The 27,716-nt window shown below is 47.7% G+C and overlaps 1 protein-coding gene across 1 annotated transcript in view; it reads right to left on the bottom strand.

Annotated features, from left to right (window-relative positions):
* The window catches only part of DHX16 (DEAH-box helicase 16), a 164,635-nt gene that overhangs the window by 68,305 nt on the left and 68,614 nt on the right, over positions 1–27,716 (bottom strand). The window contains exons 16-17 of the mRNA XM_086920703.1: positions 15,712–15,830; positions 14,778–14,845 (exon numbers count right to left, since the gene is read on the bottom strand). Of these exons, the coding sequence (XP_086776829.1) occupies positions 14,778–14,845; positions 15,712–15,830 (187 nt within the window). The remainder of the gene's footprint in view (positions 1–14,777; positions 14,846–15,711; positions 15,831–27,716) is intronic.

Genomic DNA, 27,716 nt, shown 5'->3' with positions numbered 1-27,716 from the left:
ATTTCCTCCTATCTAGAAGAGCCCGCACCAGACTACGCAAACGCAGATTTCCCTCCGCCCCCAACAGCGGCTCAGCTCCAACAGCTTCAGCAGGTCGTGAAAGACGACGTAGGGCCAGGGGCGGTAGAGGGAGGGGGGCCACCAACAACGCCATATAAGTTTACTCTAGATGTATCAATTTCACGTTGTATATACGATCCAGTACCAGGAAAGGGTTCAATGCTCGTGTTTTCACTAAGATTAAGAAAAGCCGTCGACTATTTGGTCACATTACCAGACATGAAAGAACACCTAGATAAAATATACTGTTTCATTAGAACGGGGGAGGGAACTACATCCTACGTTTTATGAATAACTGCCTGATCAGGGAACAAGACCAAGGAGAAGGGGATGTAGAGCATGGTTTGACAGAATGGAGTGATAACATAGATGCCGGCCGGCATGATAAACAGGGACAGACAGATAGCATGTACAAGAAAATATGAAAGGAAATATTAGCAATACACAGAGTGTGGTCTGACGAAAAGGGTGAGTCATCACCGGAAGAGTCGGAAAACGAGGCAAAGGACAAAATGAATTATGTAGGCAAAGCACGACAGTTTGACAGGCCCAAGTGCCTCGATTACCGTAAACAGGGACAGGCTATAAAAGAAAGATATTCCCTAGAGAATTTATTCCAAGCTACTGAAAAAGCACTGAAACGACGGATAGAGAGCGAGCGATCCCACACGAAAAGGAATTGGCCCGGTAAGCCACCCAGTGGGTGTCCAATTCTAATATATATAGCAATGATATAGTGGCCCAGACTTTCTTGAGCCTTCCGCCGAACGAACAGCGTTTGGCTGGTATTTACATGGTCCAACATTTGATAACGTTGTATGAAAGTCAATATTCTGATTCCGGTCACTTGTATAAATTACTGGACGACATACTTCTAGAAAGATGGACAGGCCTGGGTACGGACTTAATTAATGTTATCCTGGATCAACGACATAAGTACCTGAATTCTCTGACCACATGCATGCTTCCCGCCCCACACCACGACCGAAAGCACCTGTACATAGACAGACAGAACCCCCTACGAGAGGTACATCCCGTCAAAAATGCAAACAATGAGCTTCAACGAGTGTATGTTTACACCCCCTTGACAAAATTAGAAATACTGGAAATGAAAAAGATGCTGCCCTGCCATGATAAAGATCCGGGGGGGTTTCACTGTGAATTAAAAGACATTCTCCACATCGGAGATTACACGTACGCTGACATTCTGAAACTTTTGAAAGTACTGTTGCCTGCAGGTATTTATGAAAAGCTTAAGGAAAAAGACTGAGGTGGGAGAGAAAAAGTTAAGTTGGACATAATTGGAAACAGAGGATAAAGGCAGGCTTCCAGGGGTTGGTCTTGGGGACAAAGCTAAAGAACTACCTGAACTAATAATACAGGTTTTGCCGAGACTATTGATTACTAAAAAGGAAGACTGGGATGCTATTTCAGCCTGCAAACAGAAACAAGACGAGGACACAAGGGATTTCTATTCTAGATTCGAGAAATGCTTTGCAATTAATAGTGGCCTTAAGCCAGGTAGCGAATCATATCCACATCTTTTCGTGAGCAAATTAGTAGAGAATTCCCTACCCCAGATCAAGAATAGAGTACTGAAGGTTGAGAGTACTTGGCAAGCAAACAGCCCTTCACAAATGTTGCAAGTGCTACAATATCACAAGAACAGGATTAGAGAAGAGCAGGATCATGAAAAGAGACGCATGAAAGAGACAAAAATGAAAGTGCTGGTTGCCCAAACGGCACCGGCAAACACGAACAAAAATGGCACGATACCTGTCAAAGGGAACTGTAATTATTGCAAACAACCAGGTCATTTTGTAAAGGATTGTGCTGTCCTGAAACACAATATAGCTACAGGCAAGACAAAGGAACGACCACACTCCTAGGCAGAATAGCACCCCACAGAACACACAACAGACAGTAGCGAATTTTCCACCCCCACCACCGCCTGTTCATGCCACACAACAAATGTATCAGTACACGCAGTCAGACTATCCAGAATACCAACAGTTCTCATGAAACAGCCTTGAGAGGGAAGTTGGCTTGCCCCTTATTGAGGTTCCTGTAGATCAAGAGGGTCCCTATGTACATAGTCGTGTATTGGGAAAAGACAGAAAATTTCTGATTGACACAGGGGCGAGCAGAACTACCATCAGCCATGACGAGGTTCCAGGGGCACCCCTCTCGGGCTCACAGAATGTTTCCCTGGGATTTTCAGGAAAGCCTATTGTTAATGAAGTATCGAAACCAGTCCCCCTAGGAGTCGGTCCACTGTCATGTACCACAGACTTGCTACTTACTAAATCATGTCCAGAAAACGTACTTGGTATAAAGACATTAAAAGAACTGGGAGCAGTTATCTGTTGTTCTCCAGAGGGAGTAAGACTGTTCTTACGTGATTTTAAGGGACATTATGTGTTGAAAGAATTTGACCACAGACTCCAGAATTTACCACAGCACCTATGGGCACAAGGTCCGACTGACGTAGGTTACATGGACATAACACCACACCGTGTCACTCTCAAAGCAGGAGTAGTACTACCACGTATACGACAATACAAGTTACCACCTGATGCCGTAGTGGCCTTATTGAAAATTGTTGACAAACTCATTGCACAAGGGGTGGTAGTGGAGACTGACTCGAATGTATGTAATTCACCTGTCATTCCTATCCTTAAACGAACAGACCCTAATGCACCACCAGTTTACAGACTAGTTGTTGACCTTCGAGAATTGAACAAATGTGTAGTACCGCAATACCCAGTGGTCCCAGACATTTCTTCATTACTGACTGCTATTGATTCTGAGGCAACGTTCTTTACTGTCATTGACTTAAAGAATGCTTTCTTTAGTATTCCCATTCATCCAGATAGCCAGTATCTTTTCGGATTCAGTTTAAATAGACGCAGCTTTAAATTTACGAGAGCTCCCCAAGGTTTTACAGAGAGTCCTAGCATTTACAGTCAAGCATTAAAAAGACAGCTGGACAGTATTAGCATGCCTACCAACACTGCACTGCTCCAGTACGTAGACGACATCCTAATTACAGCACGATCAGAACCAGACTGCGAAAATGCATCACTGACAGTTTTACACTTTCTGGCAGACAAGGGGCACAAAGTGTCCCCTTCGAAGTTACAATTCTGTGCACAGCAAGTGGTGTACCTTGGACACTTGCTGTCCAAGAGGGGTAGACAGCTGACACAAGAACGTATTCAGTTAATTGTGAACCTTTCACAGCCCAAGACACAAAAGGAAGTACGGGCCTTCATTGGCCTCACTTCATACTGCAGACAATGGATTCCCCAGTATGCCTATCTAGCCAAACCACTCATACAATTGACAACACAGGAGGCAGCGTCTTCGACTGTCCTCCCTTAGACACAAGAACACACCTTGGAATTTGAAGAATTAAAAAGAGCCTTATGTCAAGCGCCAGTTTTAGCGACTCCTAGTTACAGCAAACCTTTTATGCTTTTCGTGACTGAACGGGATGGAACAGCATTATCTGTCCTCACACAAGATCAAGCAGGAAAACACAAGCCTTGTGCTTATTTTTCTAGTACACTGGATCCAGTGGCCCAGGCTCTGCCTGCGTGCCTGAAATCAGTTGCAGCAACAGTCCTAGCCATAAGACAAAGTGACTCGATAGTGCTGGGACACCCCCTGACAGTACAGGTACCGCATGCAGTGGAAGTTCTCTTGAACAGGACACAGGCACAACACTTGACTGTAGCGAGACTGACAGGATATGAACTGACGTTATTTCAGCCACACATAGAGATCAGACGATGTAACATTCTTAACCCTGCTACACTTTTGCCCTCAAGTACAGTAGACACCGCACCACATGACTGTGTGGAAGTAATGAATATAGTGACGAAACCAAGACAAGACCTGACAGATGTTGCACTCCCAGATCCTGACCTAACACTCTATATAGATGGATCATGCATGAGAATGAGTGCGGGAGAATTAGTGGCAGCATATGCCGTGACCACTGCTACTGAAGTCATAGAGACACAAAGAATAGACACACTGTCAGCACAAGCAGCAGAGCTCATCGCTCTGACACAAGCCTGCATAAGAGCTAAGCACTTGAAAGTGAACATTTATACAGATTCACAGTATGCTTTTGGCGTAGTTCATGACTTCGGAGTACTGTGGAGGGAGAGAGGTTTCTTGACCTCTCATGGTGCCAAAAATCAGCATGGCCCGCTTATTCAGGCCCTGTTGGAAGCAATACATTTACCTGCAGCCATAGCTATCCTGAAATGCAAAGCACACACCAAAGTTACAGACACCATTTCCCAGGGTAATGAACTGGCAGACCGAACTGCTAAATTTACAGCCCAGACACGACAAAGACAGAGGTACCATTACTGACAAAAAGCATGACAGTCAGGGATCCTTCTCAAGATGTACTCGACATACAGACACATGCCACTTCAGATGAAATAAAGAAATGGACTGAACGAGGAGGGGTCCAGACTGACCAAGGATGGATGACTAAAGGCAAAGCTACATGGTTTCCTCCAGATTCCATGGTACAAGTAATCATAAACACAGCACATAGTCCAGCACACTTGGGAGAGAAGGCAATGCTAGACAGCTTACAGAATATCTGGTTTAACAAGCACCTGCGTGCAGCAGCGAAACAGAAAGTGTGAACCTGTATGATCTGTTGCCAGTTCAATCCAGGTAAAGGCATTCCGGTGGAACAAGGCGGATTTCATCCTCCTGACCATCCTTTTGAGGTCCTTCAGATGGATTATATCCAAATGGACAGATGTAGAGGTTACAAGTATGTCCTGGTAGTTGTGTGTGCACTATCTAGATGGACAGAAGCGTACCCAGTCCCAGATTACACTGCTGTGACAACCGCCAGGCAATTGGTGCGTGAATTCTTCCCGAGATACGGATTGCCCCGTGTCGTGTACTCAGACAATGGTCAGCCTTTTTCTTCTGAATTAATGAAACAAGTGTCCCTTCTGTTAGGATATCAGTGGAAGTTTCATTGTGTACGACACCCTGAAGCAGCAGGACTTGTAGAACGCCATAATCAGACAATAAAGACAAAACTAGCAAAGATCTGTGCAGAAAAAGGCGTGGATTGGATGGTAGCCTTGCCGGTTGCCCTCTTTTCCATGCGTATGGTAGCCCATTCCAGAACAGGCCTATCTCCTTATGAAGTGGTTTTTGGTAGACCACCGAATATGTGGGGTACACCTATGCCTAAGAAAATAACTGATGTTGACAGTAACATGCTGACAGATTACCTGGCTTCCTTGATGTCTGCACTACTCTCTTGTCATTCACAGGTTGCCGCCGCCTTCCCTGACAACACCCAGGTCAAGGAGCACGCCAAAGTCCCTGGTGATTTCGTCTTCGTGAGGAACTTTGATCGATAAAGCCCCCTTGAGCCGCGTTGGAAGACGCCGAAATTAGTGTTACTGACCACGAGGACAGCCATCAAGGTCGAAGGAAGAAAAGGATGGCTTCACGCCCATCATTGTAGAAAATACTTTGGAGACTCTGGAACTTTGATAAAGACAAAAGACAGTACAGACTTTGAGCCTCTTTTGCTAGAAAAGACTCCACAGCAAGAGTACAGGTCCAAATTACGATCTAGAAAGTTAGACAGCGTTTAATTGTTTAAGTCCACTAGGTGGTGAATCGGTTAGGCAAGTTTCTGACATGTATAGGATCGTAGACCAGAATAGTAAAAAGAGCAGAATGAAAGAAAAATACTGCAAGATATTACGCAGTAGATGTATAGTAACTTTGATTTTTCTGTCTCTTCTGTGCATCACTATAATATGTATCAGCTTAACACTACATGTATTCTTTCCTCCTATTGCGTCACATATGCACTTTTCCTTTAATGACACTGTAGAGCATACATTCAGTGATCTGCCACCCCATGAACTGTCATATCGACTAGCCCTGCGCAACAATACTTTTATTCGGATGTTGCACCGTTCTCATCAGACCAGCAATGCAACAGATTGCAGGGTATGTGGCCAACTTCCACCTTATCAAAAGACGAAGGGAGTTCTGCCCTTCTTCCCTTTTCCGTTCTCGCACAATGGTTCGTGCGGAGCATGGTTTGCCTTAATGTCATCACTAGACAGAAAGTCCACAGTTTACCAGGGTGACTGGATATGGGGTAATTTGAATAAAGTAATGAATGAGGCATGTTTTCCAGACGATGACGGACTTCCCCAAAGGAAGGGAACCGATCTAGAAAATGAAGAGTACGCGCAAGGAAATGCTACCCTTAGCTTTATGATTCTGAATGTTCAGCCCAAGCAAAATGCAGGTCCACAATCTATTACAGTCCTACCAGCAAAAGGTGATTTGTGTGTTAGAAAGAAAGGATCAGTACATATGGGACACAGCGAATGTAATGCTGTCGTCGAGTTTATTGATAAAGGAAAGTCTTCTTTCAAAGCATCACGCCATACCTATTTCATTTGCGGTCAGACAGCCTATGTACATCTGCCCTTAGACTGGGGTGGGACATGTTATATAGCATTCCTGCTGCCACCCGTCTTTCTGGCCCCATCCCATTATCATCGAGATTCACGACTAGAGCATGTTAGACACCGGAGAGAGAGCGATTCCTCCGAGATTGATCATACCGAGACAGCTTGGGAGCAATATACAGATTTCAATAGAGGATTCTTTTTCTTCATAGTTCCCGTCCAAAACAGTAAACTCATACGCAGGTTAACAAGAAATCTGGAAGCAGTAGTAAATGACACTGCATCTGCCCTGGCAAACTTGACCCAGGAGCAGTCTGCCATGAGACTTGTTGTTCTTCAGAACCGCCTTGTTCTTGACGTCATCCTGGCGGATAGGGGCGGGGCCTGTAGAGTGATCGGCTCCAGTTGCTGCGTTTTCATTCCTAATAACGCGCCATCTATGTACGCAGCAATAACAAGGCTCCACAAGATTGCTCACGAAATACATCAAGACCCAGGCACATGGACTTGGTCCGGTTGGCTCTGGAGTGTAATATCGGCTTGGGGATGGAAAGTGTTGTCGTTCCTAGGAATGATACTGCTTATGATATTCGGCTGCTGTCTCTGTCTGCAGTGTGGCCCGGCGATTTGCGGCCTGTGTGCCACTGCTTGTGTCCCACATCCACGTATACAAATGATCAAAGATGAACAAATGATGCTGTATGAACTAATATACGGTCTCATGAAAATAGATGTGTCCTGAAGGGTACGTAGGGGACAAGGAGGGAATGAGGAAAATGAAATTTTACATGGCCAATATGTCCCCTGCGTGTACCCCAACGTTTAGTGTATGTGCATGTCACTCATGCATTTTCCCTCTATGGCCGCAATAATGATGCCTCTGCATTTACGTCCTGCCTTAGGATGCCAGTCATCAAGTCTTCCATGAAAGAAACGTTAATTCTGCACTGAGGCCCATGTTGCCCATGTGTTTGCATTGTGCACGTTTAATAGATCGAGATGAACCCATTTTGTGGCTCAGCCAGAGCCAGTCTCCTAATTAAGGTTTTCATGCCTCCAGACACTCTGAACGCTGCAGCTACGTATCCCTGACCTCGCATACTTCTGGCTCAGCTGAGAGAGGCCCAGCACGGGGTGCCAAGACAGTATTTTGCAAAACCGTTATCTGCTTGCTCTACAGAATCACATTCCTGCCTGGTGAAGAAGGTAAACAGAACCCGTCTGCAGAGATAAGGCCTAGCCTTTCTGTCTCAGTTTAAGTGATTTACAGAGCTCGCATCCATAGAAAGCCCACAGCCCCCATGCAATGAACGAAGAAATATATGCCCACACTGGCTCTTGGCGATGAGCAACCTTTGCTTGAGCGACCTTTTGCTTCAGATAATACATCCCCGGACCTAAGATATCAGATAATACCAGACGTGCAGGTCGTTCCGACACTGAAGGCTTCCCTACTAGACCGAAAGTCAGCTCCCCCCAGTTACACGTCAATTGCACGTCATGATCAAGTTGCGCACACAAGTAGGGCAAAGGCTCCAGCTGGCCATGCAGACCCCCTCCATGTATCCACCCACCTATGACACACCTATGACTCCTCAAGTGAACGCCCACATGTACGCCCACATGCACGCCCACATGCTCTTATCTTTTTCTTTCTCTTGCTCTGCCTGGAGCGCTCCTCCCTATGTACGAGATTGAATGTATAAATATTGTACTCTGTAAATAAAGTTCAGAAGACCCTTCCTGAACCTTAGTGGTGATGGAACCCGATTCTCCCTTAACTCGAGTTACTGAAATAAAGCCCTTTTGAATCGGACACCACGGACTCTGCCTCTCATTTAATGCATGACCCTTTGTTTAAGTATGGAAATTATGACAGGGTAATACTTTATTTACCACAGGAGGAGCATCACCCGTGTTTGAGAATTAGCCCTCTAACGGGCATTTGAAACAACAAGAGTGTCCAAAGGCAACTGTCCCTTGATGTACGTAGGGTCAGTAGGCGCTGGCTTATACTTCTTCTCGATCCTTGGGTTTATCACCCTGGCTCTGGTAGGCTCTTTAAAGATCTCCCCAGCATGTTTTAAGACACCCTTCAGCATAGGCAGAGTCTTGACAGTTCTCTCTGAGACAGAAAAGGTGTCAAAAAGAAAGTCCACTTCAATGGGGTCAGCATGGAGCTGGACGTCATGATTCTTAGCCGCTCTTTCAATGAGGGCATTAAACGCCAAAGAATCCTCTGTAGGCGATGTTTTTACAGCATAGAGTTGAGTGTCTGGGGTAGAGTGAGGATCACTTGGGTCAGCACCAGCTGCCCAGGGTTCATTGGTATCATCAGGGTCGGTGTAGACAGGATAGCTGTACTCATCACCATCATCACCTTCCCCAGCGTCCACGTCAGAATAAGTGGGTGAGACATCATGGCCATGTGGAGAAAGTGGTTCCACAAGAACAGGAGTGGAAGTGGAATCCTTCTTTTTCTTTAAAGGAATTTTATAGGACTCCATCGGCTGTTCCGGGGCAATTTTCCGTTTATGGAGGGAAAGTCTGCCCGTTTCGGCATCGATAAAGTGTTCCTGTTGTTCCTCCAACGAAGATTGTCGATGCTGTAAGCTTGGGACCACCGTCGTCGACTTCGGCACCGAGGGCACCTTCTCGGGCACGCTGGCGCCCATCCTAGGGGTGAAGCCTTCGGCGCCACTTTCGGCGGCAACGTGAAGTGAATGGGCGTCAACGCCTTTTGAGGTTTCTCGACCGGCTTCGAAGGTGGAGGATCTTTCGGGCCGACAGTCGAGGTCTTCTCCTTGATGCGCTTTAGGGAGTCCGCCACCTGCTTGGAGAAAGCGGCGGACGGCCGCGCCAAGTCAACCGGATCCTTTGAGGCACCACTAGACGTGGACTGGTGGGTTGTGCCGCTTTTGGCCATGTCATGTTGACGCGGAGTCTCGAGAACATAGGATCACCGAGTCCCTTGTTTGTGTCGACCACCTTCGGCGCCCATTTACTCGGTTCGACCACCTTGACCTTCGTCTTCGGCGTGGCAGACTTCGTCTCGATGCCCTTGACCTGTGTCTTCGGATCGACAACACCCTTCTGCTTCGTCGGTGCCGAGGGCTCTGAGGCCTTCGATCCGACCAAAGTAATGCGCACTTTCGGTTTCGAGGGGGGCACCAGTGCTTTCGCTTGCATCGAGACTGTTGGTTTTACTTTTGGTTTCGATTTCGTAGGGTGCGGCTCAATAGTAATGTCCGTAGCCGAGCCCGAAGGCGGGGCCGTAGAACCCATTGCAAGATCTTGGGTAAGGCCTAGTGGCGATCCCTCGACCTGAGCCTTTCGAAGAGTTTCGGCCCCAATGTCAGTGTGAGTTAGCTCGTCGTCCGAGCTATCCTCCATGGCCCCAAAGTCCCCATCGTCGTCTCCTATCTCGTCGCCGACTTCTTCCGCTTCGAGCGTTTCAGCGTCCGCGTCGTAGTCATAGTCGACCTCCGACGTGGGATTCGACAGGTTTTCACTAACTTCCCGGTCAGCTCCCTCATCATCCCCGGCATCGAAGATGTCCACAGGCGCCGGTGCAGTCTACTGGGCCTCCTGGCGCGCAGCGCGTCTATGCTTAAGCGTCTTCTTGGATCGAAAACGGGAACAAGCCATGCAACTGGCTTCATCATGATCCGGCGACAGACACTTGTTGCACACCGAGTGGACGTCGATGTGGGGATACTTGGAGTTGCACACGGGACATCTCTTGAACGGGCTCCGTTCCATGATGAGCAGTCGAAAGGGTCTGTGGCGTCGACTGGGCCTTCAGCGTCGAAAGCACGCGGTTCTCTGGAATCCGGCTCGGAACCGAGCTGGAAGAAGCAGGCACCGAACGCAAGACAATACTGACGTAAAACTAAAGGCCTTTTGGCCTTAAGAAAGTTATATCGATTCCGACTAGAGTAAACCAATATACATCCGAACCCAATGGCGGAAAAAAACAATCTGGGGATGGAGTCGATGCCCATGCGCACTGTAGTCCAGGGGAGGAGCCACCTATCTCGTGATACTTCAAAGACTCTTCCAGGACAACAATGTGCAATCATCCGGACCCAACACTAGGCGGCGATCAATGCACAGATATGAATTCAGCAGCCCACATGCCTCGAACAGAGGTTTTTGTAAAGTGGCTGTCTGAAAATGTCAGTTATTTTTCTCTAACACAACATTAAAATAAATAGCTGGCAATTATTATTACAAATATTTCAAAATATATCGAGAATTACAAAAGCAATTTGTAATTAAGAAGTGTGATGGAAAAAAAGAGTTAGATAGGAGCAAAACAACCAGAACACTTTACTTGGTGATGTGCAAATGACACACATTTGCAGAAACTCTATTTCCAAACATTGTTTGTACACTATATAGTTTCATCAGTAAAGCTACATGTCCGTGGGAATGCTTGTGGTCATTTCAAAGTAAAATCTGCTGATTACAAATGACAGTGTGCCACCACTTCATGCTTTAGTTATGTATTTTCTAAATTATTTAAACAGGATTTGCGAAACATTCCTTCCAACCCTGATGAAAATGCTGTTATTGAACTAAGAGGCAAGTCAGGGGTCGTGTGTATCCTGTATGGGCTCGATTCGTATTAAATATGGCAAAACGTTATATTATTATATTACTCTATTAAATGAAGCAAGAAGGTTTTTTTGTACAGCAGACGTGCTGAACTGGCACATTTGAAGGTGCTCTCATATGTGACAATGAAATAAATGGTGGCTCATGAATTAAATTATTTGTCCACGATAACATCATTCAAAACCAGATTATAGGTCAAGAGCATTACAAGTAGGTCGAGTCGATTATTTAAGTCACCAGACCTGCAGGTCTTGTCAACTTTTTGTGATTTTTCGATGCCTGTTTTGTTGAGAGTTACCATGCTCACAAAAAATATAAAATCAAGAGGACTCTGCCTGGTATGATATTGAAACAAAAGGAAATCTAAAACACCAGGTCCCAACAAAAGGGAAACCTTTGGACTTGTGGGTCTCTCTGTTATCTCAATTTCAAGATACAGCAAACATCTGTCCTCAATAAAGGATGAAAAGAAACACAAGCGTGATCCATGGTATTTTGGGATCAGTTTTTTTTTTTAATGGAATGATGTGAAGTTGGTGGTCATATAACCATATGAAGAGCTTTACCCTATTGACACCGTGATGAAAACATTAAACGAAGCCCTGAAGACGTCCGAATGGACGAAACGCGTTCGCTACAACCAGACACATGGAGATTATTTCAAAAGAATTAATAATAAAGAAATTAATGAAGGAGTCTGCGCATTATGAGACACACATAAATGCCATTTATCAATTAACTTATTACTTTATTATTTGGTCAAGTACTTGATGTTATGCTGAGTCAATAGCCTGTTCAAAGTTTGTCAGGAGTTTCTCCTGTGTTAAAAGGAAAGAGGTTTGTCCTTTTGTGACTCGTGCATTTCGAGAAAAAATCCATACAATAATCAATCTCTGTGAGGGCACACGGGTACTGCACAAAGAGAGAAGGCTTTCCCATCTTGGAATTTGAAGGTGACTGGCATTGTGGGATTGTTTGCAGCAGGGCAAACAGGGGCTTCTGAAAAAGTGGGTAGGGTTGCTCCTGGGAACTTTTACCCTATTGATTCATGCCTCGAGCCGTTGCCAAGCACAGGCTAGTGAACTCTGCAAAGCAGGAACCTCACCCAGCCTTTCTCAGAACACATTTTGGACCTGTGGAAGAACAGAAGAGGACTGGATCTGCCGTCATTGAACCGAGAGGAGCCTTGAAGGATGGACAGCTCCCCTCCCTTGTACACAGGACAAAGAAGTGGACTCTAAATGTCAGTTCGCTGACCACCTGTGTTGCTACAGGGACATAGCACGCTGCAAGAGACCTTTTCCTGGAAGTACACAGCTGACCAGTGGAAAATTAACCTGGACTGGACTTTGCTTCTGGTCTGTCTAGCACCCAGAGAGTTTCTCAGTGACTTCTCAGAGGTCCTGGGAGCCTTAGAAGTGTTCAATTATGGCACGGAAATGTAAATGCCACTTGTAGACTACAGTACCTATGTGTCATTCACTACAGTGGCAGTGAAAACATCGCTTTAGGCCTACCCTGTGCAGAAGTGCACTAGTTTGGATTTTTTGGGCACCAGAAGAAAGTGTGGATACTTGGAAAACATTTCCAACATAGGGTCAGGAGGACCTGCGGGTAAAAACATCCTACTTGCAGTGCCACTGCGTCAGATAACATTTTAACAGCGTCCCGTTTTAGGCTCCCAGTCCCTCCAAAAAATACTACATCACATTCTGTGTTGGGACTTAAAATATTGTCAGCAAGAAATCTCCATAAATCCATAGCTCCAGGTGGACAAACCTGCTTCAAGAATCCAGCCTTTGTCTCCATCAGCAGTAGCTACATTTTCAGCAGCGGCCAGCTCATGGAGGATTTTTCTTCTCCAAAAGCGCCAAAATCCTTTTCTGCGTTTGGACTTTCTTTAACTTGTCTGACTACTAGACTTTCACTGGGACCAATCCGCATGTTGTATCCGGCAGGACTCCATCGCAGTCGGTCTTGCATCGCGCATATGTCGCGGTCTGCCACTTCTGTAGACTGGAGCTTTGTGCTGCTATTTTCACTGAAATATTTAAAATTCAGATCTCTGGTTCCCCTTATCGTTTTTTTGATCTTATTTTACTCAAACGATTTCTCTTACTTTTAAAATTGGTTGTGGGATTTTGTTGTGTTTTGTGTGACTTTTTCCATGGTGTACGCCTGCTCAAATTCTATACACGTTGCCTTTGATTTAAGCTGGACTGCCTCGAATCAAATAACCAGGTATTGATCACAGGTTTATTTAATTTAATTTGAATGACATCTAGCAATGGGGACCCTTGTCCACCCTAAATAATAATGCCCTTTCCTACAATATCCTAATAACATTGCTGATGTATTGGCAGCTCCGAGGAATCCTTTGTCCTGCCTTCTACGTCCGGAGCGGCCATGCATGGTATATTGAGATTGCTTTATCTCCTTTGTGCCACAGATGAAATGACGACATCTTTTTTCACCCATTTCATGAACCATGACGGTAAATTTTACGGTACTTCAGATTTCTTGCCAATCCTAGAACAGCTTGAGAATCATCAAGATTTTCAAAGTCAAACTACACTTTTCTAAAGGTGGGTACGTACAGGCATCAGCCTGACCCATCTTCTCACCTTAGGTTTTTTATTTGCATATTTATATAGCGCAAACTTGAACCAAAGGTATTGGCGCCCTTTACACGAGCACCGTATTTACATTAAACATTCTGGCATGGGGAGATGAAGTGATTTGCCCAGAATCACAGGATGTGGATGCGACTACGAGGCTCGAACCCTGGTTTCCAGCACCAATGTCGGCAATCTAACCTAAGGACGACATCCTCTCGCAGTTTACATAAAAATAAGAAATAAGATATTGTCAAACGCAGACACTGATAAACTCAATGTACTTGATGCTGTTTTGATGAGGGTATGAAATTTACCGATATCATCGGGCGCGAGTCCTTGATCGTTGATACAGGAGCCACATGCTCGTCCGATCCTGGATCTTTTGATTGTCCTGGATGACCATCATCTTCATCGCTTTCATCTTGAGAGTTCAGACTACCAATGTTTGTATTCATTTGACTACAGTTTGTCGTGTCAATTGAACTGCTGTCATCTTCAGTGGAGATTATGTCAACTTCATTGTGATTGTCCTCACCCTCTGCCTCTCCCGTCCGCCCACCCCCTTGTCTTGAGGCCACCGGAACTGAATCCTCCGATAACCGAGGCCCAGAACATTTATGAGATAAATGAAGAATCTTGAGAAACACCAGGAACTGGGCTCTTGTGGTGAAACCTCTGGCAGTCAGAGCCGCTGAGGGGAGAAGAGCTCAGTGTCAATCACTCTGACCACCAGGACTTCAGGTGCTACAATGAGGTGGACAGGTCACCTGACGTCTATGTTACTTTCAGAGTTGTCTTGTGTTCAGGTACACTGCTAGTGAACATCAGTGTCACAGGGTTCCCAGCTGGAGGACGGGGGAATATTCAAGTATATGAATCAATGAAAGACCCGATGCCAAAGAACGAGTATGCCTAAAAGCAACATTTCACGACCAATGAAAAATATTGCTAATACTTTAAAGGAATGAAAGTTTCAGTCTCAACTCACTGTTCAGAAGCAAGGATCATCTTCGAAAGCATAGGGTCCACTGGAAGCTCAGCCATTCTCCTTCCGAGCTTGAGAAATGAGAGGATAGAGGGTGTTAAAGAAGGTCACTTAAAAGACGTCATTACAAACTGCACTTATCCTCGGATGAACCCATGCTGCCTCGGGTGAAAGGCATGACCTTTCCAGCCCAGCAACGGACCATTGCTTATGAGCCACTGCCATCACACCTGGCAGGCTAGGCTCGCCCAGTTTAGCATTGAGGCCAATCGGAGAAATGATTCCCAGCTGAGCAGATGCTGTCAACGGTGGAAGGCGAGGCCTTCCCAGACCTGCACCGAGGCAGTCCCTTTAGAGGCCGTCCTCCTCCAGCACTGAGGCCGTCACATGAATTTGCATAATCGGGACCCTGTGTTGTCACAGGTGGAAGGTGAGGCCTTTCCAGGCCAGCACCAAAGCCTTCACGTTAATTAATAAACTGAGGAGCCTGCACTGACAAGGGTGGAAAGAGGCCTTCTGTGTCCAGCAACTAGCTCCTCTTATGCTGAGGAACAAAACAAATGCCTGGCACATGCCCCACTGTCCAAAGTCTAAGTGGCAGAAGAAATACATTCCATTTTTGGAGATGAAGACAGGTGGAGCAGCGCAGAAGCCAATAACTCAGACAGTGAAGCTATCCCACAATTACAGGTTTAGACAAAGCAGAACTACACCCCCGATTACAAAAGTCTTCCAGGCTTGGACATTTGGCAGGAGAAATACATCAACGGTTACTCAAGGGCCACAGACCACTGTTCTCCCACTCACAGGACAGCCAGATGGTAATGTCTCAGGAGGCTTAGGGCAGCAGATACACACACTGGCTTACAGTACGAACGTCCCTCGCCCCGGGTTAATCGGTCTGGCCATGCTCAAAAGCTGGCATTGCTTCTCGTACCTTGGTGAGCTCCCCCAGGTGGTTCAGTGCCCCCAAGGCATAGAGCTGCTCGAGTGCCAGTACCAGCGTCTCGTGAGGAGGGGGATCCATGAAGTCAAAGTGAATCAAGTCATTGATCCCTGCAGAGAAGGAAACAAGAAGATGAAATGAGAACCCACAGATCTGAAGCCGGAGTCTTCCGGGGGCACCGTAAATATATAAGAAGGGGACCCCCTGAGACTGGTTCCAAGTTCCTAGGTCAGGGCACAATATTTATACAAATAACAAACCTAGGCAACTGAAGGGTCCTGAAGGATATCAGGTACAATGGCACAGAAAATATAAACACAACACAGTGGACCTAATGCAGTGTACAGGAAGAACTAACAGATACAACTTCAATAGTAATGCAATTCATTTATTAAAATATACATCATATGAAATATGTTTATAAAATACATGAAGATAACACAATTGTTAAAACAATTTGCACATTTACAAATATATCATTAATCATATGTAAAAAAACATCAATACAATCATAAAAAACAACCAAGTGGGTACATAAATTGTCTCTACGCGCGTTTCGGCGTAACAGCACGCCTTCTTCGGGACAACCACTTGCTGATTCTAAAAAGGTTTTGTAATTCTAATGTTTCAAATATCAGGAAACAGGTTAAATTATATGGAATAAAGAACCGGAATATAGTCCTATCAAGGGTTATCTATTTTTATCCCAAAACAGATAGTGAATAGATGATATGTTCACAGTGATTGGGGTTTAAACAATGCTTGTTTCAAGCCTTCCACGCCCTAGGGTCCTTTTTAGATGTCCTGTCTAGGATGATTAAGGACTATAGTTTTTACAGTTGTAAAACTATATTTAAATGTAGTAATAAATGACAGGTAGTTAATACTTAGTCTAGATTTTGACGATGTCGTATTTTGGAAGAACCTTAATTAGATGAAGGTTCTAAAGTCATGGGGTGGGTGTAGAGGGCATGGATGGCCACAAAAACCCAATGAGGATAGTATTAGTTTGGAGCGCGGATAGCGTCTGCAGGGATTCCAATTCAGCCAGTCTTCCGGGGGCACCTCCAGGTTTCCGTTTTTCCTTTCTACAATTACAATCCTAATGCTGGGATCCGATCACCTCTTAAAACACAACATATCCTAGCATCACCACAGTCAACACCTACCTCCCACCCACACAGACTGTCAGCCCCCAACTACCCCTTACCCTGAGTCCTACCCACACAGACTGCCAGCCCCCTAACTACCTCTTACCCTGAGACCAACCCACACAGGCTGCCAACCCCCTACCTACCTCTTACCATGAGAACAACCCACACAGACTGCCAGCCCCTTACTACCTCTTACCCTGAGACCAACCCACACAGGCTGCCAACCCCCAACTACCTCTTACCATGAGAACAACCCACACAGACTGCCAGCCCCTAACTACCTCTTACCTGACAACAACCCACACTGACTGGCTGCCCCCTAATGAATAGTTTCTTACCTGTCGGTGTAGTTTTGCAGCTTGAAGATCTTTCTGGATTCACTATGCTGTCCATTATTCCGCGGTCTTGTGGTTGGGTCCGGAATCGTAGTCTTTTCTTTGTTTTTGTTTTTTTTCTCGTAGCCAAGGTGGGCCTCGACATCCCACCTTTTGGTGTATTTCTGGTGACGTCGGCATGCTTTCTGCGGAAGCTCCCACTCTTGGGCGCCATCTTCGGATTCTTTTTTCTCGTGTTTGTTCTGTTAACGAAGTTATGGCAATGTTCAACTAAATTATTCACCGCTTTAACCTCTAAGGTTTGTTTTTCCAAGTATTGTCTTTGTTTAAACCCCCTTTTCTCTCCAGCCTCATCTTTCTGGCGGAGGTGGGTGGGTTTGCTAGTGAATCCAGAAAGATCTTCAAGCTGCAAAACTACACCGACAGGTAAGAAACTATTAGTTTTGCAGAGTGAATCTTTCTGGATTCAGTAGGCTGTGCATAGACTTTGTAGCGGTTTCTCATGTTTGCGGCGGCTGGGTGGAAGATAAGCGTTGGTTATTGAATCTGTGCTGAAGCACCTTTTGTCCGACTTGTGCTTCCTTGTTCATCTGTATATCCACACAGTAGTGCTTCGTGAAAGTGTGCAGTGAAGCCCAGGTTACCGCCAGGCATATGTCCTGAATGGGTGTGTAGCTAGGAAGGCTATTGTAGCCCCCTTTTTCCTGGTAGAGCGGACACGTGTCCCTCCTTCCAGTTCCTGCCCTGCCTGCTTATGGCAGAACAGTATTGCTTGGGCGATCCATCGTGCAAATGTTCCTTTAGTTACTCGTTTCCCCATGAGACTGTTAGCGAAGGACACAAAGAACTGCTTCGTTTTCCTGTGTTCCTTTGTTCTCTCAATGTAGTGCATGACTGCCCTTCTGGCGTCTAGGGTGTGCAGAGGCCGTTCAGTGCTTGTGTACGGTTTCTGGAAGAAACTAGGTATTTGTATGGTCTGGTTCATGTGGAACCTTGACACCACCTTTGGCATTAAGTGTGGGTCCGTCCTCATTACCACCCTAACATTGTGGATCTGTATGTAGGGTTCCTGTAGCGTTAGTGCCTGTAGCTCGCTTACCCTGCGCAGTGAGGTGATTGCTACCAGGAAAGCTGTTTTCTTGGTCAGCATCTCTAGGGATTCCCTATGGATTGGCTCGAAGGGGTGTTTCATGAGCTCCGTTAGGACTAGGATATGGTTCCATGCAGGCGGCGGCACCTGCTTTGGTTGTGCGATCCTCTTTGCCCCTTCCAGGAATCTATTAATCACTTGTGAAGTGAAGAAACTCCTACAAGTTTCTCCTCTTGTGTAAGCGACTATCGCTGCCAAGTGAACTCTCAATGAGGATGAGCTTAGATTCTTGTCGAGCAGATGTGTGAGGTATCTAAGCACTGTTGAGTGCTTTTGCATTTTGTTGTGAAGTTTTTCTCTCCTGCGCCACAATGTAAATCTCTTCCATTTTGATACATAGCACCTTCGTGTGCTGGGCCTTCGTGCCTCCCGAAGTACCCTCAGGGTGCTCTCTGGCAGTTTCAGATGCGCAAACTCTATGTCTTCAGGAGCCATGCTACTAAGCTCAGGCTCTCTGGCTCTGGGTGCAGCACCTCCCCGTTTTGCACGGAGAGTAGGTCTTTCCTTTTCCCGAATCTGTGGGGTGCACTCTGTGTCATCTCCATGATCTGCGAGTACCATGTCTGCCTGGCCCACTGCGGTGCGACCAGTATCAGTGTCATGTTACTCTCTCTGCACTTGGGGAGTACTCTGTGCATCAGTGGTATCGGGGAAAAGTGTAAGCAAATGTCCTCGACCAATCTATCCATAGGGCATTCCCCAGGGACCCCTCCCCTGGCAGCCTGGATGCAAAGTTTTGGCATTTTGCATTCTGGCGTGTTGCAAATAGGTCCACAAACTGTGTTCCCCACCTGTCGAACAGCCTCCTTGTTTCCTGTGCATTGAGCTCCCACTCGTGGGATGCCGATGTCTGTCTGCTGAGCCAATCTGCCTCTACGTTGTCCTTCCCTGGTAGATGTATGGCTAGCATGTCTAGGTTGAGAGGGATGGCCCATGCCCATATTTCCTGCGCTAGCTTTGAAAGCGGAGCCGATTGTGTTCCCCCTTGCTTGTTGATGTAGAACATCGCTGTTGTGTTGTCTGTCTGGATCAACACTCTCTGGTTGTACAGTTTTGTCTGGAAAGCCTTTATAGCGAGTAAGATTGTCTTCAACTCCAGGTAATTGATGTGTTTGCCCGCATCCACTGGTGTCCACAGGCCCCTCACTCCGAGTTTCTTCATGTGAGCTCCCCATCCCTTCAGGGATGCATCTGTGGGGATGGTCACTGTTGGCGTTGGCGGCGTCAGAGGCTTTCCCCTTGTTATGTTCCTCATGTTCCACCATGCCATTTCTTTCTGCACTGCATGCGTTACAACCACTAGATCCTCCCAACGACCTGTAGCTTGTGACCATTGTTCTTGTAGCCATTCCTGTAAGGGTCTCCTGTGCAGCCCCACATTTGGCACTAGGTGTATGCATGATGCCATCATGACCATAATTTTGCTCGCTGTTCTCACTGTCCGAGTTTGCCCCTTCTGGTAGAGCTGTGTCTCCTTCACCAGTGCTAGCGATCTCTTGTTGCTCGGGAACACCTTGCTCTGTAAGGTGTCGATCAGCGCTCCCAGGAAGATCTTCACTTGTTCTGGCTCCATTGAGGATTTCCCCCAGTGGATGGAGAATACCAGGTTCATCAGAATGTTTGTTACTCTTTGTGCGTGCTCCTTGCACGTCCTGTATGATCTTGCTTTTATCAGCCAGTCGTCCAGGTAAGGGTACACGTGTATTCCCTCCCTTCGCAGGTGTGCTGCGACCGTTGCTAGGCACTTTGTGAAGACCCTTGGTGTTGATTTGAGTCTGAATGCCAGTGTTGTGAACTGGTAGTGGTCTTCTCCTATGGTGAATCGGAGCAGATGCTTGTGCCCTCTGTTCAATGGGATGTGCAGGTAGGCATCTTTGAGGTCAATGGTGACCATGAAGTCCCCGCCTTGTAATTGAGGAAGTACCTCTTGTAGGGAGGTCATTTTGAACTTTTGCGTTTTTATGAATTTGTTTAAGAATCTGAGGTCCAGGATGGGTCTCATTATTTCGTCTACCTTTGGTACCAGGAAGTATGTTGAGTACACGCCCCTGTTCCTTTCTCTGTAAGGCACAGGTTCTATGGCCTGTTTTTACAGGAGCTCTTTTGCTTCCGCTTGCAGCAGCTGTAGCTCTGTACTTGCTAGCTGTCTTCTTAGTTTTTTGGCTGTTGGTTTCCCTTCCAGCTCTTTGTAGTACCCGAACTGTATGATGTTGAGAACCCATTTGTCTGAAGTTATTGACTTCAATTCCTGGAGGAAATGCTTTAGTCTTCCTCCCCCTGGGCTTACATGTTCTCGGGTGTTCACTTCGTGTGACCCCTGAGTGTTGTTCTTGTGCTTCACCCCGGGGGCTCTTGCTTGGGTGAGAACATATTGTTTTGGCAAGTCACTTGGAGGGGGGTTGCTGGCCCCCTCTACAGTTCTGACCACGTCCGTTCCCTTTCCCGCAAAAGGACTGGCCTCTCTGCTGGTACTGCCAGGATTGTTTCTGTTGCCCTTGTTACGCCTGGTTGTCTGCCTGGTGGGCTTGTTGGAACGCCTGGTGTGATGTTCCTGGTTGATTCCTCTCTCTCCCATTAGGTCTTCCAGATGGGGTGCCTCTTTTAGTACCTCTGAACTGCAATGCTCCCATGGACCTTGCCGTTTCGTTATCCTTCTCTAGTTGGCTGAGCTTCTCATCTACTGGGGCCCCGAACAAAGTTTCTCAGTTGAACGGGGTGTTAAGGATGCTGTGCTGCACTTCTGGCTTGAAGCCTGAAATTCTTAGCCAGGCTTGTCTCCTTTCTGTAATGCCCATCATCATGAGCCTGCTGGAGGTGTCAGCTCCGTCCAGGGCTGTTTTGATGCAAGAATTTACCACGTTCTTCCCCTCTTCTACCAAGCTTTCAGCTTTCTCCTTGAACTCTTGAGGCAAGTTTTTTTATTAGCTGGCCCAGTTCCTCCAGGATCTGGTACTGGTGTCTGTTCAGAAGAGCATTGGAATTTGCCATGCGCCAGTGCATAGCAGCATTCCGTTCAATTCTCCTCCCTGCCAAGTCCATCCTCTTGCTTTCTTTGTCTAGAGGTGGTCCTGAAGTAGTAGGTACATTGGCCCTCTTTTTTGCTATAGCTGCGATGATGGAGTCTGCAGAGACCGTGCCCTGGATGTAGGGTGGGTCTTTGGAGAAATGTTTATATTTCTTCTCCGTCCTAGGAGTGACGGATTTGCAGGTTGCAGGTTCCTTGAAAGCCTCTTTCCCCTGTGCCATGACACTTTCTAGCATGGGCAGGTACTGGCTCCTGGTCTCTGTGGGGAGCAGTGTCTCTAGAAGGAAGTCTGCCTTCTGCTTCTCTTCGTCGAGTTTCACCCTGAAAACTGCAGCTGCATTCCTGATGACTGTATTATAGACCCCAATGTCATCTGGCGGCGAGGGCCTCGAAGGATACGTGTCGATGCTTTGTTCTGGGCTCTCGGTGTTGACGTCCTGCCAATCTATCTCCTGAGTTTCCGAGGATGCCGAGCCGAGGAGCGTCCTGCGGGCGTCGTCCCCTTTATAGTCATAGTAGGAGGCCTCTTCCTCTTTTGGATCGTCGAAAGTTTCGACGTTCTCCGACTGTTCCTCGACTTCTTCCACCTCTTCCTCCACTATCTCGACCACCAGTGTGGGTTTCGTCGGGAATATGTATTCCTTCATCCTGGCGTCGAATTCTTTCTTCCGCTGCAGGATGTTTTCCATCTCGGCCTCGGGGCGTCTCCTCTTTTTTTCCATTTCGGCAGTATGCTCTGTGTCTAATGGTTCTGCTGGTCTTTTCGGCAGAAAGCTTGGCGCAGAGCCGACTTTCGGCGTCGAAGGTTTCGGCGTCGAGCTGACCTTGGGGTCCTTCGTCGGCGCCGAAGTTTTCTTCGGGTCTTTTTCCTTCGGCGTTGAACGTTCCTTTCGGGGACGTTTTTCGACGACTTTGGCTGTTCTTCAGCTCTCTGCGCCGGGTACTCCTTCTCAGAGGATCCACTGGGCCTGGATTTGGCTGCGGACGCCGAGGTTTTTGGCGTCGGCGCTTTCGAGGCTTTCCCCTCGATCTTTCGAGACTCGGGGTCTCTCGGGGCTCTAGGGGCCATAGAGTCTCTTACCTTTCCAGGAGTCTTCGTAATATTGGTCTCTACGACCGTGTAGCCGTCGTCTTCGGCGGAGTTGCTGTCCTCTTCGTCTGTTGATAACCCCAGGTCTCGAAGGAACGGTGGCTGGCCCTTGCCCGGCATGCTGGCGTTGGCTACCCTCTGTCTCGCTCAAACTCGCAGAGTCTTCGGCGTGAAGGCGGAGCAGGCGTTGCAATCCTTGCTCTCGTGGTCGACCGGTAGGCAAAGGTTGCATACCGGGTGCTGGTCCTTCTGCGCGTACTTGTGGTGACAGTTACGGCAGAATTTGAAGGGAGTGTTGTCCATATCCTGCGTTCAGGGAGCCCGCTGAGCGCGCATTCCCCGATGGATGTCGATGTTCTTGAAGTTCCTTCATTCCTTCGTCTTCTTCTTCATTCAATGGTATAGTCTCCTCTAGTCTCTCCCAATCTTTTTGTGCAAAAATTGCTTCTTTTCCTTCTTCTTTCTCCAAAAATGTCTGGAGCCTTTTCTGGAACGATCCAGACCCAACCGCAGAAAAAAGAATCTGAAGGTGGCGCCCAAGAGTGGGAGCTTCCGCAGGAAGCATGCCGACGTCACTGGGAATACACCAAAAGGTGGGACGCCGACGCCCACCTGGGCTACGAGAAAAAAAAAAAGAAAAAAAAGAATACAAATCCGGACCCACCTACAAGACCGCGGAATAATGCACAGCATAGTGAATCCAGAAAGATTCACGCTGCAAAACTACCTCTTACCTGAGACCTACCCACACAGACTGCCAGCCCCTAACTACCCCTTAGCCAACCCACACTTACAGCCAGCCCTCTAACTACCTCTACCTGAGACCAACCCACACAGATTGCCAGCCCCAACTACCTCTTACCTGAAACCAACCCACACAGACTGCCAGCCCCCTAACTACCTCTTACCTGAGACCAACCCGCACACAGTGCCAGCCCCTAACTACACCTTACCCTGAAACCAACCCACACAGACTGCCAGACCCTTAACTACCTTTTACCTGAGAACAACCCACACAGACTGCCAGCCCCCTAACTACCTCTTACCCTGAAACCAACCCACACAGACTGCAAGCCCCCTAACTACCTCTTACCTGAGACCAACCCACACAGACTGCCAGCCCCTAACTACCTCTTACCAGAGACCAACCCAGACACACTGCCTGCCCCTAACTACCTCTTACCCGGGGACCAACCCACACACATTGCCAGCCCCTATTTACCTCTTACCCCAAGACCAACCCACACACACTGTCAGCCCCCTAACTACCTCTTACCTGAGAACAACCCACACAGACTGCCAGCCCCTAACTACCTCTTACCTGAGACCAACCCACACAGACTGCCAGCCCCTAACTACCCCGTACCCTGAAACCAACACACACAGACTGCCAGCCCCTAACTACCTCTTACCTGAGAACAACCCACACAGACTGCAAGCCCCCTAACTACCGCTTACCTGAGACCAACCCACACAGACTGCAAGCCCCCTAACTACCTCTTACCCTGAAACCAACCCACACAGACTGCAAGCCCCCTAACTACCTCTTACCTGAGACCAACCCACACAGACTGCCAGTCCCTAACTACCTCTTACCGGAGCCCAACCCACACACACTGCCAACCCCTAACTACCTCTTGCCCTGAGACCAACCCACACACACTGCCAGCCCCCTAACTACCTCTTACCGGAGAACAACCCACACAGACTGCCAGCCCCCTAACTACCTCTTACCTGAGAACAACCCACACAGTTCTTAGCCCCTAACTACCCCTTACCCTGAGACCAACCCAAACTGACAGCCAGCCCCTTAACTACATCTTGCCTGAGACCAACCGACACAGACTGCCAACCTCCTACCTCTTACCTGAAACCAACCCACACACACACACTGCCAGCCCTAGCTACCTCTTACCAGGAGACCAACCCACACAGACTGCCAGCCCCTAACTACCTCTTACCTGAGAACAACCCACACAGACTGCCAGCCCCTAACTACCCCTTACCTGAGAACAACCCACACAGACTGCCAGCCCCCTAACTAAATCTTACCCTGAAACCAACCCACACAGGCTGCCAACCCCTAACTACCTCTTACCTGAGAACAACCCACACAGACTGCCAGCTCCAACTACCTCTTACCTGAAACCAACCCACACTGACTGCCAGCCCCTAACTACCCCTTACCCTGAAACCAACCCACAGACTGCCCGCCCCAACTACCTCTTACCTGAGAACAACCCACACAGACTGCCAGCTCCAACTACCTCTTACCTGAAACCAACCCACACAGACTGCCAGCCCGTAACTACCTCTTACCTGAGACCTACCCACACTGACTGCCAGCCCCCTAACTACCTCTTACCTGAGACCAACCGACACACACTGCCAGCCCCTAACTACCCCTTACCCTGAAACCAACCCACAGACTGCCAGCCCCCTACCTCTTACGCGAAACCACCCAGACTGCCAGCCCCCTAACTACCTCTTACCTGAGACCAACCCACACTGACTGCCAGTTCCTAACTACCCCTTACCCTGAGACCAACCTACACTGACTACCAGCCCCTAACTACCTCTTACCTGAAACCAACCCACACAGACTGCTAGCCCCCTAACTACCCGTTACCCGGAGACCAACCCACACAGACTGCCAGCCCCCTAACTACCCCTTACCCGGACACCAACCCACACAGACTGCCAGCCCCCTAACTACCCCTTACCCGGAGACCAACCCACACAGACTGCCAGCCCCCTAACTACCTCTTACCTGAGACCTACACACACACAGACTGCCAGCCCCCTAACTACCTCTTACCTGAGACCAACCCACACAGGCTGCCAGCCCCCTAACTACCTCTTACCTGAGACCTACACACACAGAGACTGCCAGCCCCCTAACTACCTCTTACCTGAGACCTACCCACACAGACTGCCAGCCCCCTAACTACCTCTTACCTGAGACCTACCCACACAGACTGCCAGCCCCCTAACTACCTCTTACCTGAGACCTACCCACACAGACTGCCAGCCCCCTAACTACCTCTTACCTGAGACCAACCCACAGACTGCCAGCCCCCTAACTACCTCTTACCTGAGACCTACACACACACACGCACAGACTGCCAGCCCCCTAACTACCCCTTACCCCGAGACCAACCCATACAAACTGCCAGCCCCCTAACTACCTCTTACTTGAGAACAAGCCACACAGACTGCCAGCCCCCTAACTACCTTTTACTTGAGAACAACCCACACAGACTGCCAGCCCCATAACTACCTCTTACCAGGAGACTAACCCACACAGACTGCCAGCCCCCTAACTACCCTTTACCCTTTGACAACTTCTGGCTAGCCGTCCGGACACTAACTGCCTTCACATTCCAACCAGAACAATCCTGCGCAGAGAAGGACATGAATGAGTGGAGAAGTGTGGCTCAATGGTTAGAGCGGCAGACCCTGATGCAGAGGTCTAGCCCGGGACCAGGGTTCAATTCCCCGCCTCGGCGGGTCTTGGGCTTAAAATTCCATTGACCTGATAATTCTCGCTTCAGTGCCTATTCCAATCATGGAGTCCCACTCTGCAACTCTGGGCAATAGCTTGCTTAATCTCCACAACAGCCCCCACAACGCTAAGGATGCCTGGCCTCCCCCTTGGGGGTGCCCAGGAGTGGACGCCTCACAGGGAAAGCCAGGATGGGTTCCACAGCAGTATTCGTACAAGCGCCTTGAGACCCTTGCGGGTGAGTAGTGCGCTATACAAGTATCAATTTACATTTAATTTACATTTACAATGATCCAAATCAAACACGGAGATACACACGTTCTAATTGTACCTCCTGCGTACGACACACAGTAAGCTAAACACAAGGGTCTGCAAAATTTCATGCAGTTCTGTGGTAAAGACATTAGAAAATCAATGATTTTTGCCCCCTTCTTCCCTTAAATTTGCTCCCCCAGGAGTGATTTGCAAAAACCTTTACTTTAACAGAAAACTAAACAGGCTAAAGTTTTGCCAAATGTCATGTGGATTTTTGAGTAGGGTTTGGCGCAGTAACAATTGTATATTGCATGTGATGAAAAAATGCAAATGCTACTTACCAGTATGCATCTGTTCTTGGCATGTAGGGCTGCTGACATTCATATCTGTGCATAGATCGCCACCTAGTGTTGGGTCCGGATGATTGCACATTGTTGTCCTGGAAGAGTCTTCGAAGTATCACGAGATAGGTGGCTCCTCCCCTGGACTACAGTGCGCATGGGCATCGCCTCCATCCCCAGATTGTTTTTAGCCATTGGCAGAGATGGAGTGAAGAATGTGAGTGATGACCATGCTATGAGCATATGTATGTAAATGAATGAAGTCTGCAGCTGCTACAGGCGCCGGGGAGGAGGGTGGGCGATATGAATGTCAGCAGCCCTACATGCCAAGAACAGATGCATACTGGTAAGTAGCATTTGCAGTTCGAGGCATGTGGGCTGCTGAATTCATATCTGTGCATAGAATACATAGCAGTCCCTCCATTATCTGCGGCCGCCCGTGCCAGCTGCAGCAGTCTGAAAAAGCGTTTTTAGAACAGCCTGACCAACAGCTGCCTGTTGTTTGGAATGTACGTCTACACAGTAGTGTTTAGTGAAAGTATGTGTGGTAGACCATGTGGCTGCTCTACAGATATCTTCTAAGGGAATGTTACCTAGGAAAGCCATAGAGGCCCCCAACTTCCTGGTGGAGTGGGCCCTCGGTGGGATAGTGAGAGTGCGCTTAGCTTTAGCGTAACAGATCTGAATGCACTTCACTATCCACCTAGCAATCCCTGCTTTAGAGATAGCGTTTCCCTTGTGGTGAGTGGCAAAAGCAACAAAAAGCTGCTTGGTTTTGCGAAAATCTTTTGTCCTGTCTACATAATACATCAAGGCCCTCTTAACATCAAGGGCGTGGAGCATGCGCTCCGCCAGCGTATCTGGGTTTTGGAAAAACACCGGCAATTCAATTGTTTGGTTTAAGTGGAATTGGGATACCACTTTGGGTAAGAATTTAGGGTTAGTGCGGAGCACCACCCTGTTAGCATGTACCTGGAAAAAGGGTTCTTGGATGGTGAGCGCCTGCAGCTCGCTAACCCTCCGTAGCGAAGTAATCGCTACTAAGAACGCAACCTTCCAAGTCAGAAACTGAAGCTCACAAGAGTGCAGTGGCTCAAAGGGAGGACCCATCAGCCTCGTAAGAACCACATTGAGGTTCCAT

Source organism: Lissotriton vulgaris, chromosome 5 (assembly GCF_964263255.1).
Source record: "Lissotriton vulgaris chromosome 5, aLisVul1.2, whole genome shotgun sequence".
Classification (NCBI taxonomy): Eukaryota; Metazoa; Chordata; class Amphibia; order Caudata; family Salamandridae; genus Lissotriton; species Lissotriton vulgaris.
This window is presented reverse-complemented; position numbering and strand designations above follow the sequence as displayed.